The sequence below is a fragment of the Pogona vitticeps genome, chromosome 2 (genome assembly GCF_051106095.1).
Source record: "Pogona vitticeps strain Pit_001003342236 chromosome 2, PviZW2.1, whole genome shotgun sequence".
Taxonomy (NCBI): Eukaryota; Metazoa; Chordata; class Lepidosauria; order Squamata; family Agamidae; genus Pogona; species Pogona vitticeps.
In genome coordinates this window covers 70,183,315-70,203,805 of record NC_135784.1, presented here as the reverse complement: position 1 = coordinate 70,203,805, position 20,491 = coordinate 70,183,315, and the positions used below count along the sequence as shown (strand labels likewise).

At 46.9% G+C, this 20,491-nt stretch overlaps 1 protein-coding gene and 1 long non-coding RNA gene across 2 annotated transcripts; one reads left to right on the top strand and one right to left on the bottom strand.

Moving 5' to 3' along the window:
* The first annotated feature begins 1,763 nt into the window (after positions 1-1,763).
* On the top strand, positions 1,764-15,978 carry BARX1 (BARX homeobox 1). Its single transcript, XM_072989663.2, has 4 exons — positions 1,764-2,375; positions 10,473-10,761; positions 12,111-12,195; positions 15,121-15,978. The coding sequence occupies exons 1-4, from the start codon at positions 2,153-2,155 to the stop codon at positions 15,283-15,285; spliced, it is 762 nt and encodes a 253-aa protein (XP_072845764.1). The 5' UTR covers positions 1,764-2,152; the 3' UTR covers positions 15,286-15,978.
* LOC144586427 (uncharacterized) lies at positions 11,660-20,048 on the bottom strand. The gene is made up of 3 exons (XR_013541248.1): positions 18,395-20,048; positions 12,094-12,158; positions 11,660-11,780 (listed from the first exon to the last, which is right to left on the bottom strand). It is a non-coding gene; the product is annotated as an uncharacterized LOC144586427 (long non-coding RNA).
* Positions 20,049-20,491: the final 443 nt, after the last annotated feature.

Genomic DNA, 20,491 nt, shown 5'->3' with positions numbered 1-20,491 from the left:
ACCTCAGATGGGGCTACTTTTCACATGTCTGGGATTAAGCCTCATTGAACACAGTGAGGCTTGCTTTTGAGTAAGACGATATAGAGTAGTCTTACTCAAAAGGAAATCCTCAGGTACAGTACTTTGCTCTTGCTGAACTGCTCTGCGACTTGTTTCCGGCAAAACCAACGTATAGCCTCCAACTTTCCATCAGATAGGAAGCCTCGTTCTCAGTGGAACTCACTCGCCCATGATTGGGTATAGAAGCATGGAATGGCACCCCCAAATTTCTCAAAAAAAGGCAAGCAAGTTTTACCAGAAAATTGTTTCTCTATGTGTGTGTGCGCGCGTGGGCTCAGTAAGTAAAGATGGATCTTTGCAGCAGCTCAAGACAAGCCTTTGATGCCTGGAATCTGGGCCAGGTTTTAAGGGATATGCCTTTAACTGATGTTCCCAAGTTGTGTGACTTTATGTTTTAACAACAATACTGTCTTTACTAAGTTTTACTGTTCGCTGACTCCAGCACTAGTGGGGAAAGCGGGTATAAATTTAATGAATAGTCTGATTCATCTTTCATCATCACACTCCGAGGTCCTTTAAATGCTATTTAGAGAAGAGAAACAAAACAAAAATAAAAGGTCTAAGTGATGATCTCCCGTATTTTGAATGTCACGGATATTCTCTGTATCTTTTTTGAAATTAGAAGCAGAGCAAAGAGCTCCTGGCTGTTCCTTGCCTTTCTTTTTTAATAATAATAATAATAATAATAATAATAATAATAATAATAATAATAATAATAATAATAATAATAATAATAATAATAATAATAATAATAGAAGAAGAGGAGGAGGAGGAGGAGGAGGAGGAGGAGCAGGAGCAGGAGGAGGAGGAGGAGGGGTAGGAGGAGGAGCAGGGTAGTAAGCCTCGACTGCAGAGCTGAAAGGGACCCTATGATCCCATAAGAGTCCAGCCACTGTCAAGAAGTCAGTGGAGGAATCGAACTCCCACTCCCAACCGTACCTAAACCACTGAGCTATGCATCAGTTCTTCTTCTTGTTCTTTTTCGGTCATGTCTTATGAATGATACTTTTCTAAATTAACATCGAACTAGTGAGCAGAGTCTAAAAACCAAACCCAAGCCTTCTGTTGTGCTTGATTTTTAAATCCATTGCTTCCTAGGAAATCACGAAATAAATCCAAGGAACTGACTATATTTTATTCTCTATTCGGAGCACCACTTTATCCACCAGCAGCCGAAATTTTAAGACCGTTTAATCTGGAGGGCCTGGCACCCTGGACCCACAGGTGCCCGGGCGAGTCAGCTCCAGGTGGTGGAACAACGTGGCTGACCCACGCGGGAAGCTTTGGTCCCTTCTGCTGAACCCTAAAATCTCCTCTCCCCAGACAGGGGGTTGGGAGAGGAGGCGTGGAGGTAAAGTAATCTTTCCCCAGTTCGGTGGGGCTCCCCGCGGCCCCCACAGCTGGGCAGAGGTGCTTCTGCCGCTCCCTTCTCTCTTTATGGGTGGGGAGGCGCGCGAGAGACGAGTGCCTTTCTCGCCTCGGCCAGCGGGATGGCGAACTGGCTGGCTTGGGCGCAGGATCCGGTGTCCCCCCCCCAGGCCCAGGTACTCCGCCCCTCCTCCCCGCCGCCGCTCCTGCGTCCGCCTCCTCCCGCCCCTCCGCCGCTTTCCCAAGCCCCCCGAGTTCAGGCAGGCCAGCGTCAGCCCTATAATAGGCGGTCGTCCGGAGCGGCGCTGGGGCGGAGAAAGACGAAGAGGACGACGAGGGCTCTTCTAAGGCCGCCCCTTCGAGCCGCCGCCGCCGCCGCCGCCGCCGGGGGTCAGCCTTGCTGCCAGTTGGACTCCCCTCCGCGCCACGGGGCGCGCTTAGTCCGGGGGTGGGGGTAGGCTCGCCTGTGTGGCGGCGGCGGCGGCGGCCCATCGGCGGGGAACCACCGCACCGCCGCTCGCTTCCGAGGAGACCTGCCAAGGGATCGGGGCCCAGCGGCGGCCAGGATGGCCCCGGCCTGGCCGAGGCCTCCGCGGATCCTGGCCCAAGCTCCCCGCCAGAGACGGCCCTGAGGCTTGGGCAAGAACGGAGCGAGCAGAACAAAGCGGAGAAGGGGGGGCGCTCCGGGAGGCGCTCCCTGGGCCCGCCAGCAAGAGCCGCCGCCATGCAGCACCCCCTGGACTTGGGCGCCGCCGCCGCCGCCGCCGCCGCTCACTATTTCCCCGCCGACCCCTTCGCTGACCACCGATCGCATCGCTACCGGAGCTTTATGATCGAGGAGATCCTGACGGATCACGCAGATGTCAAGAGCTCGGCACCAGCCGGGGAGCTGCTCAAGTTCGGCGTGAAGGCGCTGCTCTCGGCGCGGCCCTACCACAACCCCTTAGGTAGGTCTCCCAGCGGCCCTTTGCTAGATCATCCTCCTTGAGGCTGCTCAGCTTTGCCCTTACAGTAGATCTCTTTTGCTGGAGCTGGGAGAGGGGAGGGGGAAGGGGGGGAGAGTCCCGGTTAGTACAGTAATTGTGGTGAGGATCATGGTTATTTGCAACTTTCTGGTGGAGAGAGATGACCTCGCCGCCGCGCCAGCCCAACCGACCGTCCTTCCTTCCTTCCTTCCTTCCTTCCTTCCTTCCTTCCTTCCTTCCTTCCTTCCTTCCTTCCTTCCTTCCTTCCTTCCTTCCTTCCTGCCGGTAGTGAATGCTCAGGAGTTAGTGTAAGCCAATGGGGTAGGATTCTCATGACATAAGTAAGTGAATCAGCTCCTATTGCTCTCCAAAAGAAGCGCGTCGCCCTCTTCCTCGTCCGTAGGGTGTTCGAGGACTGGCAGTCAGTGCATCTTCCCCGTCATTCAGGGCGCTCAGGATGATGGGCATTGGGTCATCCGGCCTTGGGAGGCCTCGGTGCAAGCTGAAGACAGAGGCCCAGCTTCTCACAGGGGAAGAACTGTCCCCCGCAAAACGCATACAACTCTCATTAATTTGAAATATAAAGACGTGGGACGGCTTATTAAAAAACTCTTAGGACTCCGAAAACAACTGTGCTCAAACGGAAGGGACTCGCTTCTCAGAATAAGATCTGGGACTGAGCTGCAGAAGGGTCTGCCCCCGCATTCCCGCCCCCCCCGTCTCCTCAACCCGTGCATTCGCTGACCCCGAAAGTCTAGCCGTGGGATCTCCTTCCAGGTTAATGTTTTCGGGAAGACGGCGACGGAACAGGCTTTAAAACTGAGGCCCGAGCTCCACTTACATGCGAATCGAGTCTTAAAACGAAACCGGGTTTTATTAATCAACCTGCGACCAGCCTTAGGCTGAAACTGACCACAGCATTCTCTTTGAGATGGAACAGCAAAAGAGTCCTAAAACTCTTTTGAGGCTAACACGTTTGATCGGACATCGTCTTCGGCGGACGCTTAGGCCGAAGGCAGCGCCTTGGTCTATAAAGCGCCACACAGGACTCTGTTGTTTCTGCCGCCACGGACGAAAACCTTCCTGGGGGTGCAGGGATAAATCTTTTCGATAACACTACAAAGGCAAATTCTGAAAAAGTTTAATGGAGCCACTAGTCTTACATTTTTAGAAACGCTGTTCTTGAAACGCACAATATTAGCAGACTGGTAGACAACCCATTGGCATTGATCCAGTTAAGACCACTCAAAATGAATTTATCTAAAGTAATGCATTTTCCCCGTAGCCCTCTTTAGAGCAATGACGATCATGACTACATGATCGAGAGGAATATTCATTATGTGGCCTGTATTAATAATCCATCGATTAAGAATTTATTTAATTCACGGCCTTCGGTCTAAGAACGAAGGTCGCTGGGCTGGCCAAAAAAAAAAAAAAAAAATCACAAATCCTGGTGAGAGCAAGACTTTGATTAGATCAACCGAAAGGGCACCAGATGTGCTCTTCAGCTTTCGAAGGAAACTGATAGACTTCAGGCCACTTTGATCCCAAATGCCCCTGAATCGGGGTAGAATCTCCCCTGAAGGGAGTGAAACTTGCTTGGGAGTGAACTTTTTTACAGGACAGCCGCTAAGGAGCGTGTCGTTGCGTGTTCTCTAGCAGTCCTTAAGACCCTTTCTCTCTATTTTGGGGGCTGAACGCCCACCCTTCTAGCCCGAGACCCTTACACAGGGCCTCGAGCTCCCAGCTTTCCAGCTTGGACCTCAAGCGTGCAAGGGCCAGGACGGGGGCCGGGCAAAGTCCTCTCTTCCACCCCTTCTTAGTTGCTCCCTGCTGACTAGGGTATTGTTACGCCTTGCCACTGGGATCTTTTCCTTCTGGAAGACCAGAGGGGCAGCAGAGTTCTTTTTAGGGTAGCGGTGGCAAAGTTGCTGCGTTTTTGGCCAGAGCTTCTGGCACTCAGAGGCTTGGGCGGGCTCAGCAGGAGCCCTTCCAAGAAGGAAGGGCAACCAAAGAGAATTCAGAGTCAACATGCGAGAGTTGGTCGCCAAGGGTGGGGTTTCCCTACTTGGAAAAAGACGGGCCCTCCGGATGCATATGCGATGGAGAAGAGACCCTCTCGCTCGCTGGAAGTCCAAGAAAGGTTGCGAGGAGGATACCGCTCTTGAGCGCGGTCAGGCGAGTGCCTGTGCGTCTCTGTCGGTCGGTCTGTAAACACACCCCTATTGCCTACAGTCCTGTCCTTGTGTAGTTTCTATGGGCTTCAAAATGGAAGAATCTCTCCCAAGGCCTCAATTTTGATGTCACGTCCTCCTCCAAGTCTCCCCTAGGAGCGTGGCTTGAATTTCCGGGTGAATCTTCTTGCCGCCCCCTCCAAATCTTATTCCCCCCCCCTCCCCAGCTTTTGCGTCTTGAAATGGCGCGCGGATTAGAAAACTAAAAAGCTCAAGAGCTTTCCCTGGCAGGAGAAATCTCCGCTTTCTTCACCACTCTTTTTTCCCCACACGGAATTAAAAACGATGAATAATCATACACGCACCCAAAACACACACAAATACACATTTTTACTGCCTCCCCCCCAGCTTTGAGGCCGGCCTTCATGCAGCGTAAGTTTCGGGGGCCGAGACAAAAGTCCCGCTCTCCGGTCCCACCGAGCCAGACTCGGCCTTCCGTCTCACTCTTTCTCCGGTCCCAAAACCTTTCCTGCCTTGAGGATCCTGCGTGCAACTTTTCCGTTTCCTTCTTTGGCGTCCCTTTGTTACAAACGCCCTTTGGTCTCAAACCCACCATTAACGTGGACCACGAGAGCCCGGAATTCCTCCACCCCGCCCTCCGCCCTCCCGCTGCCACCCAAGTACTTTTCGGGTTAAAAAAAAGGGGGGTGCACTTCATTCACTATCTTTGAGCTCGACTGTGCGTCCCACCACGACTTCGAGGCAAAAAGAAGAGGCACAGCCATAGACCAATGTCCTGACTTGGGGCGGCAGGGTGTGTGTGTTGCGTGAAACTCCTGGGCCCTTGGGTCCTAACCACTAGCCCGCCCACCCTTTTTTCAAAAATCTCTGGAAAGATTGGCCTAGGATATAATGACTGAAATCGTGCTGCTTAGCGTGGTGAAGTCACAACTAGCCAGGCCCACTGTTGTTGTAGTGGGGATTCGGCGAGCCAACTCCTCCGTAAATCTCATTGTTCCAAATGGCCCTACTCTAGTTGCCTCTACTAGGCCCTCATGTTACGTACGTGCCTGGCTTTCCACAGATAACCGTGGCCATCTGTCTACTCGTGTGTCCAAGTCGTTTGCACTTGGTCCCGAAAGGCCGCTGGTCCTCCAGCTCCCTGTGCTGCTCTTTGCGGGGAGGGCAGCCGGGCGCAACCCGGGCGAGTCTCTGGCAGCGAAGCTAGTTGTTCCCTTGGAAGGAAGCAAATATTTCGGCGCCTCTTCAGTAAGTGTTAGTTAGCCTTGCAGGAGTTACCCGAATATACGTAGGCTTAGGAAGTTTCGTTGTAACAGCCGAAGGCATTGAGATTTTTTTTTATCTCGCTCACAGCGCAGCAACGTTACTTTTCTGCGAAAATTCAGATACCAAAATTCTTCAGACGTGCTCAGTGCTGGCTGAGAATTGTGGGAGTTGTAGTAAAAAAAGAAACAAACGTTGCGGAGCTCTGATCTCACGTTTTGGATTGGATTAGACTGGGTTTCCCAATTAACGAAAGTGCGAGGGTGGCGAAGGGGGCGGCTCTCTACTTTTGATTTCATCAGAAGCTGGATCAGAGGTTCTTCCATGTGAGAGGTGTAAAGCTTATCTTTGATTTCCTGGATGGAAATTCTTTGATTTCCTCTCTCTCTCTCTGTTTCTTCAACTTCTGATCAGTCAGTGCAGGAAAGACTAACCGTGCCTTCCAAATGTATCCGTTTTAGAAAAATAGAAATTTGGTGACTGGCTCCCCCAACGGGCTCTGCGCGCAAACACCCCCCCCCCCTTCAACATGCGTTTCGCTTAGTTTTGCTTGAAAGCATACTGCCCTCGCCGGATTATTTGGAGAGAAACGGGGGTGGGGTGGACGCAGTAGACTGAGACACATTTCATTGCAGGGTATTTAAGCACGATGTACCGTCCTCCCGGATGTGCCTCCAAATAAATGTGGTTTAGGATCGGAATTTAAAAGTTGAAACTCGGCTATAGGGAGCTGCCTTCTGGTCCCGGCTGCGCCGCTGAAGCGGATGAACTTGTTTTTTTTCCAAACCCGCGTGGCTATGTCGTTGCCTTTATCTAGCGCTTCCTTGTCAGAATCGATAGGCAAAAACGACTTCTCATTAGGAAGGGAGCGGGTGGGAATTTCCCAGCAGTTTTGCGACTTGTTAATGTAAGTCCTCGGTTCCCCACATTCTTCGAGAGCGAGATGCCATTTACTTCGCTTAGGGGAACACTAGCAAATAAGGAAGAAACAATGTCGACTGGACGCCATCTGAGTCAAATCGGTTTTATTGAGGTAGATCGAGGTACATCCTGAATTCTTTCCCATCAATTGCTTTGAGTGAATCCTTCCCTGTTTTTTTTAATCGTTTTGTTGACGTTCAAGCAATGGTTTTGCACCTATCTAACAAACGCTGTAACGGGGATTGCATCTCTCTACAGTGTAATCCTAAAACGTCTGTTCAGGAGTGAGTCTAAGGCTTCACTTCTATTTTCACTTTCTGACTAGTAAGTCTCATTGAAGGTACAGGATCTTAATACAGTACACTGTAGAGGGTTACATTGTTACTCCGTTTTCAGTTGTTGGGGGTGTGCAGAGGACACATTGCTTTGAACCTCTTAAAAGCCCACTAAAGCAAAAAAAAAAGCGTGCTGCTAGACACATTCTCCTACAGACAGCTATGATGAAATATATACACACGCTGAATACCCATCTCAATGTACTTAATATTTGTGAAAGCTTCTTAGGGCACTACTACCAAATATAAAACACTAAATAATTGTACTGTACCTACAGTATGTCCCAGATACATTTCCCTCTTTACCAGATCCACTTTAACAGCTTCAAAGGTAATCAGAGTCTTAACTTATCACCATGTTCTTCTTTCTGTCATCTCTTGCCCGGGGTAATTCACCCACCATTGTTGTTGTTTACAAAGCCTCCTAGAAAGGAACTGAATATCAAACAGGGGTCTTAAAGGCCATTACCAACTGTAAAAAGCCAGTCTCCTTCGTATAATTAACAACCATGTTACTTCTGCCATTGTTATTCTATGTCAGGGGTTCTTACACCCTTTTTCAGTGCCACGCTTTAATGGAATAGATCTGAATATTAGAGGCCATCATGCCAGCTGTGAAATACTACATTGACTCATGCAATTTGCAATTTTCTAACCAACCAGTCCACCACTTTCTCTGTATTTTGATGTCATGTATAAATGTATAAATATTTGCCATGTTACAGCGTCAAGGAAGTGGATTTTACCCATGAAAATTCACATTAAAATATAACCGTTATATTTTAATCTTTAAGGTGCCACAATGTTTTTGTCTTTTTTATTCATTCTTTTCTTAAATTTTTGTTTTTGTTTTTGCCTGATTTGCTTGCACAAACTAACATGGCCACCTCTTCTAAATCCTATATCTTTGTATCTGTTACACATACACGGATTGATCTCCATTACTCAAATGCTGCCTTCTACTTTCAGTGGGCAGGGGATCGATGGGCCAGTGAGATCAGCTTGAAAGTCAATTTTGGTTTAAGGAACTTTAGAAGTAGTAGAAGAAAGGTTCCCAAAAGCAGAGCTATAGGACAATGCCACATAAACATTATTTTATAATAATGTATTTTTACAGCATATTCCAATAATCCCTGAACAATGGCAATTCCTACCAAATGTACCTAACACAGTCTTGAAGGAAATAAGTTAATACCAATTTCCTGAAACCAACATGAAAGTAACTTGGGTGAAATTGAAGAGACTTATTGATGCCTACTTGCCATATTATGTGCCCAGTATTTTTTACCTATTCTAAACATTCTACAGTGCAACCTTGTGCCTCCCGCTAGTTGCTGAGTTCACCCCATTGAGTTCAGTCATATTTGGTTCTAGATAGATATGCAGAGAACTGCAGCCATAAACCTGTTCCCCAGGCATTAAAATTTCTTTTATTTTGTAAATATTTTATTTCCAATGAGATGCACTTAAATAACTTTCTTCATGCATTTTATTTACTTTCAAAAACTGGAAATTTCATCTCTTGTCTTCTACTCAAAATATAAAGTACGATGGATGAGAACAACTTAATAACAATACTTTTAAATTAAATAATTTTGGCAACTATATTAAAGCCATACATAGAGGTACATACTGCCTTAAAAACATCATTAATATGTAACTTAACTTCAGAATAATTTGCATAATAGAATGTAGGACCAGATCTGAGTTCCACTGACGTCATACAGATGTAGGTTGTTGGGTGGTGGTGGGTTTTTGGGTTGTTTTTTTTTTTTTTTTTTTTTTTGCAACCTTGGATCTAATTCACCCTTGCAGTCAGTAGAAGAGACGCCTTTATTTGTTGACAACTGAATCATCAACACCTTTGAAGTCAAGAGGGCGTCGAATTCTATAGAACTGGCTTCCAAATAAATAGGTGGCTTCGTAGTTTTAAGACTGCGACCTCATAAACCCTCAACAGGGAGGGAGAAAGAAGCGCTGAACTCACTGGGATTCAGTTCCGAATGAACATGCATGGGACTGCACTGTTCTTCCAACTTTAGCTGGCGAAATAATGAATCGGGACAATATCTCTGCCTTTCCGCCATCACCTCCTTCCTTTTTATATCCCCCTCGCTTCTTTCAGAGCGCCTTTGAAGTCTGATATAGGTTTACTCCGATGTAAAACTCACAGTCTTCAACAGTGCTTACTCTCAAACAAGGCTTTGCTGTGCAACTTGCACGTTGATTTAGGAAGAAGTCCAAGAGGGGCTGACTTCCGAATAAATATGCTTTTAAAACCCCAGTACAATTTCTCGAAGAACCAGCGCGCCTAATCTAAACCACGTGTACTGGGTAATCAAGCCCCATTTAGTTAAGTAAGATTAATTGACAAGACAAGTAAGTACTTTCAAGAGTACTGTACAGTCTTGGCTCTTGCGGGAAATCTCTGGCCCGTGATACTCCCAAAAGGCAAGGTAATGAACGGTGTGTTACACCGACGGGTTCCCGGAGATATTTCCAGGTAAGTATGCAAAAGAATGTCGCTCAAACCGTAAGAGTCCCAGGTCTAAATCTGCGGCAGCATACTCAGAGGTCTCGGGCCAGTCTCACTGTAGTCTACCTTACGGGACTGTTGTGTGGGAATACAAATGCGTGGCCCATATAGGCCATCCTCGGCTCTCTGGAGCGATGGTTGGAGAGAAACCAAACATCCGCCGCCATTGGAGACTGCGGCTTAAACGATAGGGGGGGTCCTTCCCGAAAGTGGGGGAGTCAACAAAGCAGAAGCTCCCGCTGGTTGACAACGCCATCGAGCAGGCGTGGGGAACGCGTGGCCCTCCCGGTACGTTCGGGTTGGACTTGCCAGCCCGGTTCCCGGCGAGGGATCTTGGGAGCGGCAGTTCAGCCACAGACGGAAGACCACCCGTTTTTCCTTCGTTGCCATACCATCCATCCGCTCGTCTTCAGGACGCCACAAGATTCCTGTGGTCCGTGTTGGTGAGGAGGAAGAAGATTGCGGCAGTGCGGGCGGAGAGAGAAAGAAAGGGGAAAAAGAGCCAAGCGCCGAAGCGAGGCGCCCTTCTGGAAGGCCCTTTCTCCCTCCCTTGATGCTGGAATTCCCCTCCATCTTTTCCCCGGCCTCGAAACGCCGCGGTTGGAGAGGCAGGCAGGCAGGCTGCAGAACCTCCCTTTGTTGGACTACAATGCTCAGGATCTTTTGAGCCTCGGGGAATTCTGGGCACTGTAGTCCTCGAGACTTTTTCTTTCTTTCCAGGACTGGAAGCAGGGCAGGTGTGTGTGTGTGTGTGTGTGTGTGTGGGGCTGTTCCGGACTTCGCGCTGGCTTTTTGGTGACCCGCTCTCTTTCTCCTTCTCCCCCCGCAGCGGTGCTGAAAGCGGAGCAGGCGGCGGTCTTCAAGTTCCCGCTGTCGCCGCTGGGCTGCTCCGGCCTGAGTTCGGCGCTGCTGGCGGCTGGCTCCGGGCTCCAGGGCGGAGCGGGGCCGCCTCACCTGCCGCTGGAGCTGCACCTCCGCGGGAAGCTGGAACCGGGAGGCCCGGAGGCGGGCAGCAAAGCCAAGAAAGGCCGTCGGAGCCGGACCGTCTTCACCGAGCTGCAGCTGATGGGGCTGGAGAAGCGCTTCGAGAAGCAGAAATACCTCTCCACGCCCGACAGGTGGGCCTCTGGGCCGGGGGGACACACGGGCACCGCGGGAGGCCCCGGACGGACGGACGCGCACCTGGGGATCGGACCCGTGGCTCCCCGGAGCAAGCCAGGAAGGGGGGCAGGGAAAACCCCTACTCGGTTCGACCTGGATCTCCAAGACAGGCTGAGGGCAGGAGAGTGGGGGATGCGCCACCTGCTTAACTACCCTTGGACTATGGTTCCCGATTCCCGGTGTCGCCCATCCTGCATGGGTTTTGGGGGCGGTAGTCCAAACAAGTATCTTTTCCAAACGCTCCTTCCTGCCCAAGGAACCGTGGCGGGGGGTGGGGGGGTGGAGGAGGTGGTTCAGAAGTACCAGCCTCTAAAAGCTTCCCTTGTCTCTTACAAATCCTGGACTGACCCAGCGCGACCTTCCGCGGAGAAGGCTTTGCCTTGGGTAGGCCACTGATCCCTTGCCCCCACCCCACCCCCGTGCTACAAACTGGGAATCAGGTGCACTCGACCCATATTCTTCCGAAACGATTACCTGCCAGGTTCTCCCAGCTTGAGATGGAAAAGTCTGCTTTTATCAGCAGTTGTGCAGGGCCATCTCCCACGTTAGGGAAAAGCCTTTTTTTCCCCATGCGCAGGGTCACTATTCTCCCTGATCTGTGAAACCAGATGGACTTTTAAAACAGAAACAAATTTGGTTTTGTTCTCCATTTTAGGCTACCCTAGCTGAGATGGAAAAGTTTAATTTTTGTTTTTGGATTACAGTTACCACAATCCATTTATGGTGAGGGTGGGAGCTGTAATTCAAAAAGAAAAAGAGAGAGGGGACCTTTTCTTAACTCTAAACCAGGCACACTAGTGCGAAATTCCAGATATTTGTTAAGCTCTTCTTGATAAGAACCATCAGGAAAAAATAAATAAATCTAAAATTCAGTACTGTATTAGGGAAATAACTTTACTAGATCAAAACAAAGGTTACAAGAACAGCATGCTTTAAAAATATCAGTCTCTTCAGAAAATCTTGTGAGGTATTCTGGCTGGAGAAAGAAGGAATAAGTGATCAGCTTGTTGTTATGTGCCACTGATGAATTACCATTCTTTAAACATTCACCCTGACCAGACTGTAAGGGGCTAATAGGAACTTGTGTTTAGCAACCTGTGGAAGGCTGCAGGTTTCTCCCATCCCCCTCTTTATTTGTAGGGTGATGTGTTACTAAAATTAGTAACCATTTTACAAAGGGAGGAGGACAATGGGGACAAATATCAAAAAGAGAAACTGAGGCGGGAAAGCTGCAGGTACTGAATGCGGGAAGGAAGCTGGGGTGGCAGAGCCATCCATACAAGCCCTACCTTTCTCTCCCCTGCAGGATAGACCTGGCAGAATCTCTGGGCTTGAGTCAGCTGCAAGTCAAAACCTGGTACCAAAATAGACGAATGAAATGGAAGAAAATAGTAAGTGTGCCTTGTGGATTTCGATACACATTATAGGTTGCTTCAAGCTGATGCTTACAAAGAAAGGCAGAGGTAATAATATTCATCTGAAAAGGAACTTCTTGTCTACACCCAAAAAGGCAGAGTCTGCAGTGTCAGCAGACAGGCTGGTGTCTTCCAAAGAGGGCATCTTTCCTTATCCCTCATAAGCCATGCTTCTAGGGATGTTGGGAGTTGTCATCAAACACATCTGGGGGCATCAAACTGGGGAACAAAGTTTAGTGCATCTAGGACGAGCAGGGGATCCTGTGATCTCAGATATCTTTGAAGTACAACTTCTATTGATCCTAACCATTGGCTTTACTAATTGATGGTTGATGGGAGCCGAAGTTCAACAACTCTTTGAGTGCCTCTGGTGCCCTAATCCTGCTCTGAGGAATATAAAGGTAGGGGTAGGGTTTGTTTTCCCACACCTAATCCCCTAATCTTAAAGAAACTGGTACAGTACTGTGATTTATGTATAATTACCAAATTTCACACAATATGGACGGTGCCATGCCTGCAGAAACCCAGGGCATATGTAGCTGTCCTAGGATCATTCAGGCTGTCAGGAAAACAAAGGATCTCCAAAGCCAGGAGGACAGGGATGCTTTCCCGAAGGACTGCAGTGAGACCTCTGAAGTAGCTTGAAATCAGCCAGCTCTGATGTTACACATCTTGTCTATGCACAGGGGCTGTTGGTCAGAATTGGAAGAGCATGGTCTTTCCATCCAGAAGGTCTGGGGTTCAAATGTGGGTAGGAAAAAGAATTCTGCCTAAATCTATGGATAGCTAGTATCAGGACACAGTTCAGCTATAAGCGTGAGTCTCTTTTATACACAAGGCAGTTGCTCTCTATTGCCTTTCAGGTTAAGCCTGAGTGGGAAGAAGCATCTCCTTGGCAAGACAAAGAACCCTTAGCCCTACTCTGAAGGAATGGTTCTCATCCTTGATCTTACAGATGTTTTGGTCTTCAGCTCCCATAGGTCCTTACAATGGCTGTGTTTATTGGGGTTTCTGGAAACTAAAGGCCAAAACACCTGAGGGACCAAAGGTTGGGAATCACTGGACAAATGTGCTCCTCCATGGAAGCCCCATTTCAAGGGAACCAGTTCAGCCACAGTGGAGAAAAGCAACTCCACCTACCTTGGCTGGAATACTCATCAGGAAAATGCATGTGTAATACAAACAAAAGTGAAAACAAAATACTGTGACTCCCTGAAAAGACTAATACTCTGACCTCTGGATTTGGGAAGAAAAAAGCAGGAAAGCTTCTCTCCTATGGAGAAGCCAGTCTCTGCCTGGCAGGAACACTGAGGGCTAGATTGCAAGCCTCTACGTGTTTATCTGGGACTACTTCATTATCTGGAGCTTACTTCAAAAAAGACTTATGTAGTCTTTTTTGTATGCCTTGTAGGTACTTCATTTTTCAAGTAACATGAAGTTCATTCTCCAAAACAATGCAGCAATTTGCCAGTGATATATGGGGTGGAGGAGAGGCCACAATCTTCTTTAAATAGCGCTTGCCAGTCTTAATGAGATGATGTAATGTTTATTTTTGTTGTTCAAATTCAGTGCCTTATATGTTGTTCTTACCCCACACTGACTTAAAAATAATGAGAAGGTCAATGCTCATTTTATATACGTGGAAGTAAAATTAATGGAAATAAGCAATTTAACATATATTCACAGTTGTAGCATATTAATAATTAGCAACAGCAACAACAATAATAGTTCCAAAATTGTGCCTTTTTAAACAAAATAATAATTAAGTTAGAGACTGCAAAAGACAGAGGAATAGTGAAAGGCAGGTGTAATAGAAGATGACTTTCAGTAATTGCAGGCACATGGGATTCATTTCAGGAAATCAATTTGAAACCAACCTCGGTGAAACTAATGAGAATTCCTTTCAAATAACTAAATATTTTGGGATATGCCATGACTAGGCACTGGCTATTGACTCTATGGCATAGGTGGTCATCCCATTAAGGCAGTCCCTGGTGGTAAGGCTCATTTAATTCAATGGGGCATAATTCTAAGAAAACAGGTCTAGGATCTCTTCTTTCTCCCTTGGCTAGACCTGACATAACACAGACATGTTCACTCTTTATATCCTTGATGCTGCCATCCTTTGCTTACTTACCTAGAAGTAAACACCAAAGAATTGTATTGGACTTTCCTCTTAGTAATATCACAACTAGGCAGATCATTAGGGAACCCTTTCAGTACCTACTTATGGGTAAAGTGGAGATTCTTAGCTAATTTCTTCAATCCTTGTACAAACAGACCCAGAATAGAATATTAATAGAAGTCCTTGTACAAACAAGCCATCATTCATCTTCATTATTAGGAGACCCTGCTCTCCAGGAGTGCTTATTTTCCTGACCATACAGTCCCAGCAACTTAATTGCCCCCCCCAAAAAAAACACCTCCCAAAGCCTTGTTCCCTGCATAACAATACTTGCCAACAAAGCTGCTGTAACAAAAACTTCCAATCTGCAGCATGAATGGGGAGAATCCCGGTGAAAACTGTCTGGGAGTGAAAACTGTCTGGGAATAAGTTTCCCTGTTGGATGTTTGGATCTCAAGCTTGCATTGAGAACACAGGAATTTGGCCAGGAAGAAGAAGAATTATATAAGGTGGTAGGCCTAGCTAAGGTAATGTAAGTCAGGTGGGGTGGCAGAGCAGCTTTAACATGTTTTCATTTGCTCTCACAACAGGCTTGGTGTCAAAACCTTGATAAACCATTTTGGTCACCATTTACAGCTTTTGTTTTTCTCATGGGGGAAAAAAAACATTTTTACATTAGTAAGCTTGTACTTTTTCCAGGTGGGAAACTCATTTGCAATTTCCTTGAGTATTCAGGCCTTCAGACTTATTTATTTATTCATTTTTGCCCCTCCCAGGTTCTGCAAGGTGGAGGGCTTGAATCTCCCACTAAGCCGAAAGGCCGCCCGAAAAAAAACTCCATTCCCAGTAGCGAGCAGTTGACAGAGCTAGAGCGAACGAAGGAAACAGAGAAACAGGTGGAAAGCCTTGATTCCCCTTGTCAGGGCAGCCAGGAGGAATAAGCCCAAACTACCGGAGGCCCAGGTCTGCCACTGTGCCCTCAGATGCGGAGACTGATGGTACTGCAAAGCTATATGGATTGAAATGCCTTTGCATGGACTAAGAGGCTGCATTTGCGAGGAAGAGGAAGGGTGAATCCTTCAGAACCCAGATCCCGTCCACATACATACTGTTGGCTTGTGTGTGTTTTGCAAATCAACTAGATTCTGCTGAGGCTCTTGCTTACTTTTCTACCATGTGGATTGCTCGTGTGTGTATAGCAGAGGAGGTGCTGTTAACATGTATAGGAGGGCCATGGACACAGGTTCTGTTTTTAAGACGCTGCAAAACAAAGAAGGAAGAGGAAGAAGAAGGGTGGCAAAATGGTTAGTGGACCTATTACTCCCTGTTGATTCCATTGTATTTACTATGCATTTGCCTTACTCTGCCTCCTCCTTGGGGGAAAATGATGCCCTCTCTCTTCTCTCTTGGGTGGGCAAGTGGATTGAGAGGGTGGAGGTTTGTTGGTTGGTTTTTCCTGTGGCCTGGCAAAGCAGAAGACAGTTTGTTTTGTTTTTCTTTCTCTCTTCTTTCTGTTTGAGATCTGGAGGTTCTCCCAAATTAACCAACATTTTCCAATTGGTTTTTATTCACACAAAAGGCATTGATTTTATTTCAATAAAATATTTTATGAATGATGGGCCCAGGCAACATAATGAGTTCATTTCCTCTGACCAGCTCTTTTAAGCCAACACCATGATCCAAGAGGGTCTCCACCAACACCCTCTTATGCATATGTACTCCGAGGATAAGCCCTATGGTGTTAAAGGTGGCTGACTGCCATGGAAATAGGCTAAGCATTTCTGCTTTGGAGAAGAAAACTAGCTGGAACTCCACTCAGTGGCTCGAGACTGCACAGTTGCCAGAGGGGTGGAAATAGTTATCTAAAATAATGGGACGCTTCCTTATTTGAGGAAGATATGGTGCCACAGTAGACTCCCTTTCTGTGTTCCAATTAGCAGGAATTCCCAATCTCTGCATCCAGGAACAGTAGGACGCCTTTTCATAATCATTTGACTGTTTAGTAAGAGATTGTTTCCAATCTCTCTCTCTCTCTCTCTCTCTCTCTCTCTCTCTCTCTCTCACACACACACACACACACACACACACACACACACACACATATTGTAAACTCTAATCCAACTGTCAATCAGTACAACTGACTTCCACAGTCTGGCCAGATATGGTCAGAGTTCAATGTTTTTAATAACTTGGGCCTCAGTGACGACAAAGCAAACACTTGGTTAACTCTCTCTCTCTCCTTCAGGACATTTCAGTCTTTGGCCCTGAAATGTCCTGAACTTTTGGTTAGAGTTCCGTACTGGCTAGATAACCTGTGGCTTTCCAGATGTTGTTGTGAACTGCAGTGCTCATATCCCTAATTTGCACAGTTAATGGTGAGAGATCGTGGGGCTGTAATCCAACATCTGAAGTTAGATTTTCCCGTCAGTATGCTAAGCTGTTGCAATCCCTGCCTCTGTTGAAAGGTGTTGTCCTGAAGAGATATTTAGGCCTATGTTCCACTAGAAAAGCTATTCCTCCAGATGATTTGGAGTACATCTAATGGCCATCTGGTTGGGGATGGTAGGAATTGTAGTCCAACACATCTAGAGAATTTGCAATCAGACCACATGGGGCTTCTTTCCAAGAAATTGCATTTAGGATATGTTTAACTTGCTGGGACTGTTCAGATCTTCTCTATTGTGCCACATTTTTTGCAGGGACGTTTTTTGTCCTGCAAAATGCTCGTCTGACTCAGACTAGGCCCACCTTTTTTTTTCAACAGTAGCCAGCTAGTTGTGTTGGAAAATTACTAGTGGGGCATGCTGGGAAATGGATGAAAGCTAGCCCTTCTTTCTTGTCATCATCAGCACGAGCCCCAAGAAGTATAGGGAGACAAATGAAATAATTTCATCTCTGAAGGATATTGGGATTTATCATCAAGCAGACACTGCAAAAATGTGGACAATGAAGGCTATAATCTTTAAAACATTGATTTTCAAAGTAGGCCCTGTCGATATCACTACACAAAAGGATGCCATGCCTCCCAGCTGCGTACTTTTGCTTTAAACCCAGATCCTAATCACCATTATTTCTTCATTTCTATTAGGTTGGATCCATATTTAGTCATATTTAGAGCTGACCCATGGAAAGCAATGGAAGGCTAGCAATGTGTTTACTGCTGGCATTGCTAAATCTGGACCTAACTAACTTTATTTACTGCCTTTCTGCCCCATCTTCCTTCTAGGGAAACCAAGGCAGAGTAAGCAGAGAGACAATGACTTCCCACCCAAGTTCATACCGTCTTTTCATGACAAAAGCCGACAGTGAACCTCGCCCTTTCCAGCCCACGACCAATACTCTTAGCACTGCAATACTATTGGCTCTACCATCTTAACTCAGGACTAAACTTAAGGTATCCAAGAAAGGGCACTCAGAATTCCTTTGTACTGTAATTTGAAAGGCAAGAGAGATGGTAGGAGAAATCATGGCATGCATGCTTACTTCAGAGTCAGTCCGCGGCTGCTTATTCTTGCCATACACGTGTCCTTGGATTGTTCCGGTTCTTAACCATGGGTTACTTAGGAGTTTTGGACTGCAACTCCCAGAAGCCTTCACCACCAGGTGTCCTGACTGGGGTTTCTGGGAGTTGCAGTTCAAAAGCATCCCAGTAACAAAGGTTAAGAACCACTGTAGGCAGCCCGTGTTAGCGAGACAGAAAGCCGGGGTGGGAGCACCTCCTTCCGGGTGCCCTCGGCCTCGTGAACTTGATTAAGGCTCTTACCGTTGAAGACGCTGTCGTTTTAGCAGTGTTGAACCAAGACTGAACACTAGAGTTTCGCAGGTGGCAGGAGAAAATGGGGCGGAGAACGGCCGCCATTTTGTCCTTAACATGAGGCAGCAAAATGTTCCTTGGTTGCAGACCCTCCTGCGCCCTTGTTCGTAGGTTACAGCCACATCTCCAGAGAGAAGAGTGCAGGCCATGATACTTAAAACTCGCGTCGCTTTGACAACAACATGGCTGTTTTTTATATATATTTGCAAACTAAACTCTCCCGCAAGTCTACTGACCCTTCTGTCTTGCCTCGGGGTGGTGCAGCTTTGGCTAGGGGGCGAAACCTGAACGTTGCTGGCCTCAACTACAGGATACACGCTTTGTCCTTGTTCTGCCTCAAGGTCGACGCGATTGCTGACAACTAGCATCGGCGCACCGGATAGTTTGCAGGACTGGCTGATGTCACCTTCGACAGATCTGCAGTTGCGTTACGCCTGTAGCACAAAGAGTTGGCGAAGTCGAAGCGCTTGGCTTTGGGTCTATTTTGCATAGGAAATATTCCTATGTTATATGCAACAACCACTAGGTAGCCTGGAACCCGATCCCCAGAACGTTTCCCGGGCAGTCCGATTGAATTCTACCGCACCCACTTCCTGTGAAGTAGGACTTAGGATGGTGAAAGGCTGACTCAGAAATCATTACTTTAAGGAGTATGATTTTGGTCCCGTAGATTTCGGCGAAACTGGCACGCCATTCAGACAAGCGCTTCACCGGAAGTAAACACCAGAGCTGGCCGCCCTCTCGATGAGAACGCCATTGATTAAAATCCAGACAGTTTCGTTTTAATGGAGGCAGCTTTGTTAATGAAATAAAGCGACACTTAACTCAGATAAACTTGGAAAGAAAAGGCTGGGAAACAAAGCATCTTTGTCACGCTTGGTCGACCTCGGTGAAACAAGGGAAGACATCTGAGCCGGATGGTTTAAGACAAAGGTCAACAAGTGGCAGAAGGAAGTTTCTTGAACATGCTCAAAGGCTTTTTGTTTTTTAATCGAACAACACCAGAAATAGAATGTATTGGGAGTTAAAACAGTGAATTAACTTTCGAGTGTCATCCAACTCTCTCTCAAAAGTGAAGGAGGGGTTGCAGAAGGAAAGGGGACAGAGTTCAAATGCATGGCGGGGTTCTGTCTTGCAGTGCCTTAAGCGGCCGAAGATAGTAAGCCAAGAAGAGTCTGGGGGTCCAATTACCTGCGTTTGTATCCAGTGCAAAAAACGCCAAGGTTGAACCAAGAGGTACTGAAGAAATAGCTGTTTTCTACCGGACGAAATTAAAGCCAGTAGCAATTTGACCCTGCTCTTAGCACGGATTGGAACATGTAGGTTCTTTGAAAGGAAGAAAACAGAACTAAAGAAAAACTTGGTAACCACTATTATCAAAATCACCGATTCATTAAGCAACAAGTAGCAAAACTGGGTAATAATAGCTAAAATTGGAGAGGAAGTCGTGTCCTCTTTATACAAAGTCTCTCATTGCGGGACGAAATGACTTTTTTCCATTTCCAACGTTTCCACGTTGGGTAGAATCATTAAACTCATTAGTCTCCAAAGCAGACAAAAACACAGGCTTGCCGTGTCTTGCGGGTATCTAAATTAAGACAGCGGTAGCAGAATATCTCCATCAGGCTCAACAGAAATTCATAGTCCTTTCCAAAGACTGAGCCGTGTTGATCTCTTGCAGCAAAACAACCAAGAGGACCGTGACACCTTTTAAGGCTAACAGATTTATTCTTGGCTGTCCTCCACGAAAGTTCAAGCTATAATAAATCTGCTAGTCTGAAAAGTACCATAGGATTTCTTATTGAAATTCTCAGAGTAGTCACTGCATAAAACTTTGGTGAAAAATGCTGGCTTTCCAATGTCAAAGAACTCTGCCTGACTTTCGTTGAGTGTCCAGCTTTGGGAAGAATTTTGTGACACTCCAAAAACTGGCTACTATTCTGGTACTGTAGTTTCTCAGGTGTGTTTTATTGAGCTGCTACTGGCGTTTGGATTTGGTGTGACTGAAGCAGGACTGCCGAAACACAGGCGGAGGTAGAGAATAAACATATGGCGGTGGGAGAAAGGGTAAGGAATTAGCTTTCCGACAGATCTGGCCAGTTAACCTGAAAGTGCGCAGTAATTAGAGAACTCAAAAAAGAGTTGTAGTGTGGCAAATCTCTTCCACAGCTTGTCTCCTATAGCATATTGTATGTAGATAAGACAGATATTATCCACGTGCTCTCAAGTACACAGTATATGAGTTTTAGATAAGAATTGTCCACATGCACTCAGATTGTTTCACTGACAGATTTCTTATAGTCGTATGGGACCCTTCAGAGTAACAGATATAT

What these genes read in the sequence shown, in the direction of transcription:
- BARX1 (XM_072989663.2), top strand. Translation starts at nt 2,153, where the DNA reads ATGCAGCACCCCCTGGACTTGGGCGCCGCCGCCGCCGCCGCCGCCGCT. An exon ending in GCCCTACCACAACCCCTTAG is followed by an intron (nt 2,376 to 10,472) that starts GTAGGTCTCCCA and finishes CTCCCCCCGCAG; the next exon opens with CGGTGCTGAAAGCGGAGCAG. An exon ending in TACCTCTCCACGCCCGACAG is followed by an intron (nt 10,762 to 12,110) that starts GTGGGCCTCTGG and finishes TCTCCCCTGCAG; the next exon opens with GATAGACCTGGCAGAATCTC.